The sequence below is a fragment of the Panicum virgatum genome, chromosome 2N, assembly GCF_016808335.1.
Source record: "Panicum virgatum strain AP13 chromosome 2N, P.virgatum_v5, whole genome shotgun sequence".
Classification (NCBI taxonomy): Eukaryota; Viridiplantae; Streptophyta; class Magnoliopsida; order Poales; family Poaceae; genus Panicum; species Panicum virgatum.
The window spans coordinates 18,754,453-18,768,394 of NC_053146.1; the positions used below are offsets into that span (position 1 = coordinate 18,754,453).

Below are 13,942 nucleotides of genomic sequence, written 5' to 3' on the forward strand. Positions count from 1 at the left end.
ATATGTCATCGGGATTGTCACGTAGAAGCCTCCAATTACAAGTAATTGGGTCGATGAAGCCGAGGTGAGAGTATTCCCTTTCTTCTGCAAGTATGTATCTCCATTCTACATGATACCGAATAAATCAAGAGATCAGTATGTTGAGATCATGCAAAACAATACGTAAGGAGAGTAAAATACTTACAGAACCCACAAGCCGACCATAGAGATGTCGAGGGCCTCCTGATGAAATAGTTGGTAAATTTCTTCCCAGTTTATCCATATAATGGCCTCCCCCCGTAAGAAATCGTCATCTTTAATCTTTGCGCCCTGCATGAAGATGCAATCGGCCATCGCACGCATGTAGTGCTGGTGCAGCTTATACGTTTGCGTTGGAAGCACAGACACTACTTCGGGGGGTACAAGAGTTTTGCCGATCTCAAACGTCCATTTGACGACCACATCGGCCTTTGGAATATCTTCTCCCCCTGCAATCTGAGCGGCCGTCAGGTTTGATTCTTTCAGAAATGTAACAAAGTCTTGTTCTTGCGTCGTCTGTCCCACTACGAGAGGCTCTATTGATTGTCCAACAAACATACTTCTTCATGAAACCATTTGCGAAAATATGGCTGTGTAGGATTCTTGAAGATGAGTAATCCTTGTTATTGTTGCAATGAACACACGGGCAGCACATAAAACCATTCTGCTTGTTTGCCTCAGCCACAGACAAAAAATAATGCAGGCCATCAATGAATTCTTTCGAACGTCGGTCAGCATTGTACATCCATTGCCGGTCCATCTGCATTTTAAATAAATCTATTTGAATTCTTTACACGTATCGAATAAATAAAATATATCAAACCCTCCAGCTGCTGAAGCCATATTTTACTGAAAAATACCTTTATTTTCCACAAAATTATAAATTCTTACCATTACAATGCAAAAATTATTTACTATTACAATAACAATGATCAGATTAATAACTCTTGCAAATAACAATGAAATTATATAAAAAAGACGAAATGTATCATTAATCCTTAAGAAATCTCTAATTAATTGAAAGAAATCTCTATAACTTCTAATTACTTTGACACCCTTCAGTTCCAGGAGTACACTCTTTTCAATATCCAGAAACCCTCTAGAAGAAAAATAAACCTTTATTTCTGAAAATGTATATGTCAGTAACCTCAACCCTGCGGTGATGACACTGCCTTTCGGGGGGACACGGTGCGGTACAAGGATGTCACCAATCGGCTAGTCGCAACACCAACATTTACGATTAATAGGCACAGCACTTGGCACAGGCAGCATGCTCGTTGATATGCTCTCAGTACAACAACGGGCATGCTGACTGCGTCAAATGCTGTCTTCTTATCAATCGGAAGTGCTGGTGATGCGACCAACCGATTTGCGACGTCCTTATAGCGCATCGTGTATCCCTGAAAGGTAGTGCCATCACCGTTGGATGGAGATTAACGACGTATACTTGTTTCGAAATAAAGATTTTTTTAGCTTCTAGATGGTTTCAATGTGAGCCTGATTAAATACATCACTAGAGTGTCAAAATAATCCATTCATAATACAAAAAATTCTATAATATACTCATTTCATTAATTCATTCATGAATAAAAAAATCAACTATCCACAATATGGTCATATATACAAGTACATCACATGAAGTATCTACACTCATTCTAAAAATTTCTACTATCCATATACTCATCTAAATCTAAAAGAAAATTACACCTACATATGCAATCTAGCTAGCTAAATGTCCAAGAAATGAGCTAGCTACACATTTTCTCTATTTCTAAAGTATGAAATGAGCTATACAAGCCAAGGAAGAAGAGAAAAACAACCCCCAAACCTTTAGAGCAGATGGATGGACGGGGAATCAAAGATCTTCACAAATGTGGTGAAGAGATGAGCAAGAACTCCTCTATCCCGAGCCAAGAACAGCAAGAAAACAAGTGAGCTGAATGGCTCGGGCGGGGGGAGAGGGAAGGGGATAAGGAGCTCAAGGCCTTTTGTCCCGGTTGGAGGCACCAACCGGGACAAAAGGCTCCCATTTTGTCCCGGTTGGTGTCTCCAACCGGGACAAAAGGCCCCCGTCCCCCCGCTGGCCCGGCTAGCCGTTGGACCCGGGACAAAAACCACCTATTGTCCCGGGCCCAAAGACTGCCGGGACAAATGGCCAGCAACAAAGGCCTGTTTTGTAGTAGTGTCAGGGCCTGACAACAGGCCCCAGGAGCACACAACTAATTATGGTTGAGAGCCTCTCTCATGCAATGGCTTCAATTCCTAGCAATGCTAGGGTGTCAGGGATGTCTGGCTGCCATGCACTCTAGGTTCGTCCATGCTTGTGGCAAGCAAGTGCTCATCGCTAGGCACAAGATGGTTGTGGTGTTTCCTAGGTATGAGTTGGCAAGGGGTCTGCTGAGCTTCTTGAAGATGTCGATGATGAATGAGTTCAGGATTGACATATTCTTGGGGTCACCATGCCATACTTTCCACAGGTCTTTGGTAGCAGAGGTCATGTGGGCCTTTGTGACATAAGATGTAGATCTTGTAGGTCTTCACGATTGGCAATCAGTGATCCATGAATCCCATACGCCCATATGGTAGCTTTTCTTGGACACACTCCTGAGTCCTTGTGCTAGGGGCTTAGGTTGGGACTATACCGCCCTGGATCTAGGCCCATGTGACTTGCTCCAGGCGTCCTTTTTTTGGGATGGGATACCCAGTGTCTCGTGAAGCCGATAGTAGCCCACTAGTGCAGATCTTAGATTTGTATGCCTCATGCATTGTGATGGTGCCATGACTTGGGGAATCGGGATAAAAGGAGCCGAAGCGCCTCTCCCATGCTCAATATAATCGATAGGGATGACACCGGGCCACATGTTTGTGCTCGACCTTGCTGTTGTTATTGTCTTCTTCTTTGAGCACCCTACTTCTTGCTTGAGCATAGTTGGCCATGTTGGACCTCAATGTATCAAGGATGGATCTGACGCAACTAGCTGTCCTGGTAGACCAAATGGTGCTCGAAGACCAGCATGGGGCAACTTTGTTCTATGCTAGCAGCGAGGTGCCATATCTGTAGCATGATCAGGTAGTGACTTTCTAGTGCTTCATCTTGTTGGGTTTATCTCACTCTTCTCACCCTTCTTCGTCATGGTGTTGTGCATGTACTACATCAATCTCATCTACTTCAGCCCCAATTCCATGACCATCATTGAGCAATTCACATATCTTTGACATGCATCAAACTAGAGCAATGGAATAAGTGGGATGAATGGTGCCCGGATTGGTGCAATGTATTAATGAGAATGCGTCGCTCTTGCTAGAACACATTTAGCGCTAAGAGAGGTCGAAGGCTCCATTAACCATGCCTCTTGAGATGCAGCCAGTCCTGGATAGGATCTCCCACCTTTGCACACCAAATTGACTAGGTGAACGGTGGTGTTGTACTTTATCCAATGCACCTTGTCCCCGCTTTTCTAGTGAATGTGCTGGTCTGCTTCTATGCTGAAGCACAGATAGTACTAGCACCTTGGCAAGGGTGTTGTCAATCGCAGTGGTGACTAGCTGACCTGCCACGACAACCGGCCATTGTCGATTACTAGCAAGCTGGAGAAGGTTTTCGCGCTATTCTTATTGTATCACTTTAGACAACTTACATCTCAAGTGATGATCCTAACACTTTCTTGGTCTAATCTTAGTGTACATTGATGCCCAAAACATAAAGGCTTTCGCCAATATTACTTTTAATTTAATTTAATGATGATAGGAAATCTCTCAACATTAGTAGCATATTCTAATCGCCACTTTACTTAGTAAAGCATCATCCTCTTAAGTATTAGGATAGTAACTTTTCCACCTTAATCTCAGTACATACCTTTATCCATGAACATTTAATCATGGTAAGCTATAAGCTTAGTATTTTAATTTTCTTTCGGAATCTTGATCTTGGCAAGATATAATTTGATTCCATCACAAATTTATACTAAAGCTCATAGACTCAATTTATGGCCTCCTTTATAGTGACCTTCAAAACGAATGAGGTCATTCTTTTATGCCAACATCCACTGTTATTATATATCACATATTCATGTTGGGATTAATCAACTTATGAGAATCCTCAACAAAATATATGGCAGCTTAAGATTGAGGTTTACTTAACTAATGGCATGAGTTAAATATTATGAGATTCTGCTACTTGAATCATCGATGCAGGGTAACTAAGCCCACATCTCTCCAAATCATCTCTTCCTCCTTTGTGGGCTCCCACTGACTCCCACTAATCTCTGCATTCTTTTAAGAACACAACAGTTGAAACAACTGATCTTTGCATTCCTTTAGAAACACAATAGTTGAGACAATTATAGTGATAGAAATGGTACCCTTCAGACTTATTAGGATATCCATAAATGGTAGCTCATCATGACATAAGTTCTTTATCTTTAGTATACCATTGATCAATTTCCTTTACTAATCAAGCTCACACCAGCAATGGCTAGAAATGAACAAGAGCAGCAAAGTTTATGGTCAAATATTTACCAAACAGCAATGGCCAGAAATGATAAATATAAGCCATACTTCAAAAGTCTCGAGCTTCATTGAACTAGTCAAATAGCGATGGCTAAAATGAACTAGAGCAACAAAAGTTTGTGAACATGTATCCATTAATCAGCGATGGCCAGAATAATGAATAAAGTCACACTTAACTTTATTTGAGACAATTGGCTTTATGGAGAAATTCTCCTGTCACAATGGTTTTTTTTAGAGCGTTCTCCATCATATTCACCCTTTATATGAGCCGATTTTCTAATTCAGCCTTTTGAATATCAATCTTTATGGGCAAATAAAATATGGTGATAACTCTTTATAGTCTTACATCTAATGATTGGAGTATCTCTCATTCTTATGAGACATTACAACTGGAGTATCTCTTATACTTGATGAGACATTCCAATTCTCCCCTTCGAAATGTGATTTAACTAATAATATCACAATTTCGACAATGTCTCATCAACAACTTATTCAAGCATTGCACAATATGCAAGAAATAAATAAAATAATTCCTTGACAAGATAACAAAATCAACAATGATGATATACTTATTATCTCAAAACTTAACAATTGTTCAAAATCACATATTACTGAAAACAAATATGGCTAAATATATAAAACTAATGCGAAGCATTTAACATCTTCTTCATCATCATCATCATTAAACTTTGCTCCCCTTGAACTCCCCTGATTTTATGAGTCAGACTTAATGACCTACTGGGAATGCATCTCAATCAATCCACCAAAATTTAGGGGAAACTTTAACTTAAAAGAGCTTATGAGACAACTTTATTATCCTTCCTTTGCACTTGATAAAGTGACTCACATAACTTATATCTTACTGGAGTATCCACATTTTGAGCACGCTTATTATAATTCTCTAGTAGAGAAGCCATAAGATATGACACCAGCATATCATCAGAGATGAACCTGCCAAGTGCTTTCAACTCAGCAGCCATATTGTACATGCTCTTAATGTGTATACTTAGTCCATTGTGCCCATCATAACGTGAGGTAGACAGCTTATTTATGAGGAAATTGGAACAATTAATTTAATAACATTTCTCAATGGAGTTCATAAACTCCTTAACACTTAGTTCCCTATCATCCTTCCTATAAGGAAATGTTCCCCTTATGGCATATGAGATCGAATGTTTTATAACTAATTTTGCAAATTCGTTATTTTTTTAACTTAATTGCTCATTATGATTCTCAGTACTTATAGAAGGATTAACAGGTTTATACTCATAAAGTGCATAATCAAAGTCCAGAACTCTGAGAACTGCACACACCTCATTATTCCACTTAGGAAAGTTGGTCCCATTAAAGGGCCTCAATGGAACTTAGTAAGTCCTTATAACTCACTGAAAAATTATAGAATGATGTCTCATTAATCTTATACAATAAGATGCACATAAAAGGCACAATATTAACCCTACGATGGTCTGATTAAAAAACATGCCATAAGTTTCAATTTGCATCACCGATGGGGAAAACAAACGAAACTTATCATTAACTCATAATTAAAACAACGATGGTCAGAATTAATTACAAGTGTACTCTAATCAAACTTCTCGATGGTTCCATTTGATTAGAGAGCATCTTAATTGTACATGGTGGAAAACATATATTTTTTTTAGCTTAAACAATGCGAACTAATGCAATGTTCATCAATAAAGCATAATGAAAACATTAAGGCAAATACACTTATTCTGGAATTTTAAACTCAAACTTAAGCAGTGAAATAACACATAAATCATAAAGAGATTAAATTTCACTGTAGATATAAGCCTTATAAAATCTTAAACTTTGCATTATATAATCAGTGCATAAAACCTTATTAAACTTAATTGCACTGAAAATTTAAACTTTATTGCACTTACAAAAGATAAGGCTCATTAATCTTTAGATTTTTTCTCATTTAACAAGCACATCTAACATTATGAATTAATTGTGCTGAAAAACAAGACTCATCAATAGCCTGAAATTGAACTCATTATCAATGATGATTTTCCATAATTATTTTTAAATTGACCATATAACTTCAGAATTATGGAAAATATCACTATTCATAAGTGAGAAATATCTATCATAGATAAATTAAGAAATAAACTTATTTGCAAAATTATAAACAATAGATATCTCAAATATGAAATAAATACTCATGGACATTAAATAAACATAAAGCTGGTAATTATAGGTGCAACAGTAATTAATGAAAGCCTTTAACTTAAACAATGAGGAAATAAAACTTAAATTATTAAAACAGTAATGGAAAAGGCTTTAAAACTTAAAGTGGGCTAAAGGCTCATAAAAACCAGCCCATAAAACTCTTTGCGCGCGGCCCAAACTGCGCATACGGCCCATTTGGCCCATCTGCCCACAAACCCTAATGTGAAGCGATCTGGATCGTCCGTTCCGATCGGATGGTCATAAACTCATGGCAGCTCACATAAATAGGATATCTCGGTCCGAAGGAACCCTAACAGCTCACTCTTTTTCCCTTCTTGCTCCCTCAGATAGCAGCTCGAGCCGCTGCTCCTTCCTCATGGCACAGGCGCCGGTCTGATGGCGTGCTGCACTGCACACAACGCCGAGCGTCGCGCCTCCGGTTAGGCTCGGGCCGGCTGCCGCGTGCGTCGAGCTCCTGATAGCAGAGCCACCGGTGGTAGGGGGAACCTCGTGCGTCGCGCGCGGGCCTGGCAGGCAGCAGCGCCACCGCGCGTCCGCCTTGTGGGCTGGCTGGCCGCCGCTACCTCATGTGGGCGGGCCCGGCAGGCAGCGCCGTGCGCCTGCCCCTGGGAGCTGGCCGCGGGTCCGCCACGCCTGATGCGGGCCTGAGCTGCGCGTGCAGCTCTGTGGGGGCTGCGGCCACCGAGTCCCCCCGCTGAGTTGATGGCGTAGGCCCTGCAGGGGCACTGGCCTGCAGCTGCCACCTGATGCAGCGTGCCACGGCGTGCGCCGCGAGTGCCTCGCCGGCGCTGCCACCTCATGGCTCTGGACGGTCACTTGATGCGCTCGCCTGACGCCCTTTCGGACCCTCTCGCCGGGTTGCCGTGCGACCGAGTCGCGCGGCTCCCCGTCTGAGGGGCTCCGTTGGGGTGTCCTGCGCCTAATCTCATGGCTCAGATGCACCCTCCAGGTAAGAACTCCTTCAATCTTAGGGTTAGGGTTATAAAAATTGGGAGTTTTGCTTCATTCGTCATTATTTGCCCAATCCTCTCCTTCTCATTGCTTACTGATGCAAGAAAACTCATGGATCTGACTTCAATTGCGGAAATAACAGTGGACAGAGGCTTAATTTTGGGCAAAAATTAAGAACCGAAACCCTAATTGCTTAATTACTCAACTTAATCATGAAATAGCAGTAAAGTGCCTTTGGTCTAAACATGAATTAGCATTAAGCATAAGGATTTGCATCTAATCCGGGACACTTATGCATAAACAGATCAAGATTTCAACTTAAACTTGACTTATCTGAATCAATTAGATCTAATTGCATGATTAGGACTTAATTAAACACATGATTTAGATCTAATTGCATTTAATCATGCAGATAACCCTCAGTCTGCGTACTTAGGCACTAATTGATCACGTAACCATCTAGTACAGCACTGATTATTCAAGCACATTAGAATCTTGAACTGAAACATGATGTGCCGAACAAGATTAACTGGTCCCTGATGAATGTTCGCATGAAGCATCTAATTTGGTTTAATCCGAAAACTAATGGATCAACCAGATTGATCTAATTGCATAAACATGAAAAATTTTATATGTTCATCACTAATTGTAGCACCACAGAACCAATCTGGAACTGAGGTCACGTGAAAACCAATCTGATCATGTAGTTGGGCATAAACAGATCCAATCTGATATTAACAGAGGCTTAAAACTGATGGCTTTGGTTATTAGGATCATGACAGAACTAAAAAGGCTCTTGATACCGATTGTTATGATTTAATTAATCATGAACAGGATCTTAGCTTAGTCTAATCATGATCACTAATTACTTAATGCGGAATTAATTAGATTAATACTGACCAGAACCTTTGAATCCATAAACGCCTCTGTAGTTGTAGTAGTAGGGCTGATGTAGATGAAGTAGAGTTTAATCTTCACCAATTAGAGAGACTTAGATCTCTTGTTGATGAAGATCTTGATGTCGATGATGACCAGCAACTCCCGTCGGTGCCTGCCACGAAGTAGATGAGGAAGTCGCGCTTCCAGCCCCTCCAGTGCCCTAATTGATTGGTGTTTTGCTAATCGCGAGATTAACTGATTAGGGTTGCAGAGGGTACCCCTCTGTCTCATATTTATAGACAGCACTGTGGGACCGGGGCCGACTTATAGATGGAAACATTTGGTGTACCTGCCAATCACGGTACATGACTTATTTAGTATGTTATCTCTAATTTGTGGAAATATTTGCCATGCAAATCTAGGTTGTTATCCTGAGATCACAAATTTCCAACACAGCATTGTGACTTGATCCATACTTAACCATGGATGGACAAGCCAGAGTGCTAAGAATGCCTAGTAACGCTGCGCTGGCTCTCGAAGTGGTGCTAGAGGGCAACGATAGCTCTATGGTGGTGGTGGTGGTGGGGGGGGGGGGGGGGGGGGCATAGTTGGAGTCAGGGTTGATAGCCGTGCACCTGGGATCGGAGGTGCAAGGTGTGTGCCCTCCTCCTACTATAATCAAACAAGGTTTGTCTCCCATCTCTATTGTGGCCACGAGCCTATGAACTTGGATGGCACCCCCGATGTGCTTTTATTGCAGAAGCTGCTCATGCTGTGCTTTTATTGCAGAAGCTGCTCATGCCCGCCATGAAGAATGGTTGACGATCCAGGGATAGGCTACCAACCAGCATGTTTTGGTGGCCAACACTTATGGACGCTTTTGATGTTCTAGGACTAACTAGCCAAGAGGGAGGAAGCCTTGGAGCAGCAGGAGCTGGACATGTTCTTCTGTGAAAATGAGTTGGCAACCTATGTCGGGTCAGTAAATGTTGATGAGCTGTTTTGTGCCATCATGAGGTGGCGGTCGGCGAGCAGGAGCCCGTGATGCTACCACGAGTCCGAAGGGTGGAGAATACCTAAACCTAGTGAGGTAGATGCTAGATGCCAACACTGCAGAATGTGCCTAGGTGGAGTTAGGCACCCAATAGGTGATGGTTTCCTAGTAGGTAGAGCAGGAAATAGCTATCGTTATGCAGAGCTCCTAGCCTAGATTCGCCATCACTATTCTAGCCTACCACCACCCTCTTTGAGTGCCAGTATGATTCTCCTGGTTAAGCTGGTATCTCACTTGATTGTCCAATCAGCCATGTTGGATGCCCAGTTGTGGCAAAAGGTTAGTTAGTCACCGAAGAGATGGTTGCCTGCATCTTCACCAACCACTACAGCCATGACACAGCCTTCAACAAATTCAAAGCCACCAAGGGAGTCAATGCTGAGGATGATGCAAAGGAGGACCACATCTTTGATGAGGCGAGGACGGACACCCGTGCCATGGCGCAAATGATGGAATGCCTGCAGGCCAAGACTTGCACCCCATCCTCTACTAACGCTTCCATGGTCATACCATCTACATGGCCATTACCCGCCGGGCATATTCCATCCTTGGTAGACTTCTCTTTTTATGTATCTCTTGTGTTGGGCCTAATAAGTAATAATGGCCCAATGTGTCTAGTATATTTTAATCTTCTCGACTTGGTGCTCGACACCATAACATCTTGCTCTAGTTGCATTCTTGATGTAGATGTCAAGATGCACGCTTGATAGCATCCCTGAGGTCACTGGCTATGCTGAACATGAAGCCCGTCTTGAGGATCCCCGACCATGGTCATCGACAAGTTTGTGGTCAGTATAGCTGGAATGCTATGACGTACTATTGGTCCCTTCAAGGACTTGCTGCCATAGGCAATCACCCCCCCCCCCCCTTTCTTAATGCAAGAATAGGTTGGGGAAGAGCAACAAGGTATCATGGCACGACTTTGCTAAAAGCCCATACACCTCTCGATCTATGCACCGGAGCTATATATACATGGTTTTGGAGTTCAAATGAGATAGGGGATTAGAGGTGTCCATATCAGCGATTAATTTGTTGGTGTGGGCACCTATGTATAAAACACTACATCTTGACATAGAATCTCGCTCACCTTTATCCACCACTAGTAACTAGAAAATTCCTCACTTTCTACCATATCTAGTTTTAGGTTTTGACACTACCATATCAACACCACCAGGCCTTCACAAGGAAGGTGGAATAAGCATGAAAATTATAGGGAGCTGCCTTCTTTTTTCATGAATAGGTTCATGTATGCATAGAAACAACACTAGGTTACATACAACAGCAGCGCCAAACCATATCCAGAGAATTTGATGGCAAAAACCATGACTAGTAGGGATACTTACATCTTAGCTCACATGCAAGGAGGCCACCACAAGTGTAGAACTTCCACATGTGTGTGATGTTCTGAGCATTAGCTAGGTAGCAGGGATCATACCTCCTTTTACCAACCTTACTAAACTAGAACAGCCAGGTGGGTTGCCAACCTCTAAATACAGACCTACCTAGTGGGTTGGGTTGGGGTGGGGGGGGGGGGGGGCGGATCATCCTGACCGATGCTTCAACATAGTAGATAACATGGTCAACTTACTCGAGTGATCGTGAGTTACCCTTGTGCTGGTGGTACCACCGGACGTGCTTCTTGTATTGGTCAATGTTGATGCGTTCTACCAATGAGGCCTCCATGGACTTCATCTCCAAGATCGTCCGCAGGAGGTGTGGGGACTGCATCAACGAAGGAAATGGATGGTCGGTAAAGCCTTTCTATGGAGATTTCATTAGGGGACTGAAAGTTATCCCACTAGGGAATCGGAACGACTTCCAGGGTGTTGAAGCACTCAATCTAGTGTACTTCCAGCCTTGGAACTTCCTCCCAAGGAAAGCACAGCCCCTACACAACCATTGCGCTGAGGCCTTGGGCCTCTTGCACCCATCATGGGCAGGAACATGGTTTCCTGATTGGTGTAGTTGGGACTATGTTGGTGACAACAGTTCTGAATCTCCTCATCCATGTATAGGAAGAGGAAGTGCTATAGCTTTAGTGTGTCCCCGGTGTGGCAATAGACTCAAATGGAAGCCAGTGACTACATCAACCCCTACATAGTGTGCCTATAGTCAGCAGGCAAAACATTGAGATCGAGGACAACATAGTGATCGTACCCGAAACATTCCAAAGAGGGTTGACACCTGCTAGCTGCTGCCCTAGAAGATGAAAGCACGGCAAAGGGAACATGGAGAGGTCCTCAATTTGTCTTCAAGTCCTAGCCTTGGGGCGGCTAAGAGCCCTAAGTCACGATTTGTATATTTAATGAATTGTTTAAAGAGATGAGTGAACAAATGTGGGATGTAGATCTTCTCCAAGTCTGGCTGGGACCGATCAAGCTCGTCGAGAGCCCAAGAAAACAAGAGATTAGGGAAGAGTGTATGTGTATTTTCCATCATCGTCCTCCGAGGCTGATGCCACCCTTTATAGAATTAGGTGGGGAGCTATGCAAATGGAAGATCAAGAGGATGAGAAAACAACTAGGCAACTTAAAATTCAACTGCTATCTTGGGACAAGTGGCCTTCATACAAGTGCACAACTTTCTGGGCATGATTGGAAATGACACTCCTACGTTTTGCTGATGGCTACTCGCCGATTAGCGCCCAGTCATCACCCGATCTTATGGGGCCTTGCTTGGGCCCAAGTCTTGTCCTCTTGGCGCATGACACAACCCTTCATCGCTGGCTAGCAAAGATTGCTTACCATGCAATATTCCCTGCACTAAGATCAGATATGATATTGCGGTCAGCTTGTAGCTAGGCATAGCATGAAGGGAGGTGAATCCTATAGGATTTCAGCGCATGATATGGTCATCTTGAAACGCCGGGTCCATTATCCCCGATGGGAATGGCATTATCACAAACGGTCCACTGGAGGAGATACCTATGGAAATGATGACATTTTACGCACAAGTTTCACTTTAGCGGTCCGCCTGTGGTAATCGATTTCATAACACCGGGATGTAATTAATAGGGATCGGATAGCCTATAATAAAATGTGTTTTGTTACTAAAAAGAAAAGGAAAACTGAACTGCAACATTTTTGTAACTGCAGGTACAAAAGAATATGTATGTATATAAGAAACTACGTGAAGCAGCAGAGAACGGGGACATAGTATGCCTGATTGAGATCATGGCTTCCAACCCGGATGCAGTTTTCTCCGTGACAGCTGGAAACAATACGGTTCTTCACATTGCTGCAGCACATGGTCACGATCGGTTTGTCCAGGACACCCTGCTTTTTATGAACTTGGATGTGGAGCTGATCGTGAGCCAAAATGTTGATGGAGACACGCCATTGCACCTAGCTGTGAAAACAGGCCAAGTTGAACTTGTTCAGCATCTCTTGCGATATGTGACATGGGCAAGTGGCGTGCCAGCTAACTTACAGGTTAGTATCTCACAAAAAAAATATTAATCTGTCTTTTTTTCAATTCTAATGCAATCAATTAATATGACCCTTAACATGCAACGCCTTCAATGCAAGTGCTTCATCGTTTCCTTGGGCTTCTAAATTATAGCAGTTTTGGGACCAAAATATTGCTGGGCTTCCTCTCCTTCATCCCCAATCCAAAAATCAGCGGGCAAATAATATAAACATATTGATAACCATACCTTTAAGCTGTGTCGGCTCAGAATCCAGTCAATCCACCATCTCCTCAATATCTCCCAATGTAAACACTGCTGTGTCAAACCAAGAGTCACCTGTCACCATATTTGAGACTACGTAGAAATAAATTTTACAATGCTTTGTATTGTGCTGTTGTTTCCTAGGGTACTAAAACAATTTGTTGTTTATATGTATTGTTTATGATTAATTGCATATGTGTTGTTTACCATTGTTGACCCTAAACTTGAGAAACGGTTTCCTAGCTTTGGACACGAGACCATATACATGTCTATAGACATAGAGATTTATAATCGTCTTTCTCTTTTTAACTTTGTGCGATGTCGTTGTGCTCATTTATTATGCATGATATAATGCATTGGAATTTTCCAAATAAAGTCAACCTACCAGGAAATTCAACTGTATTAACATTTCCATTTGTAAGTAGGAACCGCTAATTATGTTAAACAATAAAGGAAATACCTTGCTGCATGAGGCAGCAATACAAGGCACGTACAATATGGCCCATACCCTGTGTGAATATTGTACAAAAGAAGGAAAATGGACCACTCCTAAAGCATACGTCAAGGAATTCAGCGAGTACATTGACCACTGTATCCAGATAAATGACGCGCTCAAGATTTTGGTAAAATAATGACAGTCCTTTTTA

The 13,942-nt window shown here is 42.3% G+C and overlaps 1 protein-coding gene across 1 annotated transcript in view; it reads left to right on the plus strand.

Annotated features, from left to right (window-relative positions):
• The window catches only part of LOC120659924 (ankyrin repeat-containing protein At5g02620-like), a 48,711-nt gene that overhangs the window by 15,543 nt on the left and 19,226 nt on the right, over window positions 1-13,942 (plus strand). Inside the window, exons 7-8 of the mRNA XM_039938191.1 lie at window positions 12,721-13,056; window positions 13,721-13,918. Of these exons, the coding sequence (XP_039794125.1) occupies window positions 12,721-13,056; window positions 13,721-13,918 (534 nt within the window). The remainder of the gene's footprint in view (window positions 1-12,720; window positions 13,057-13,720; window positions 13,919-13,942) is intronic.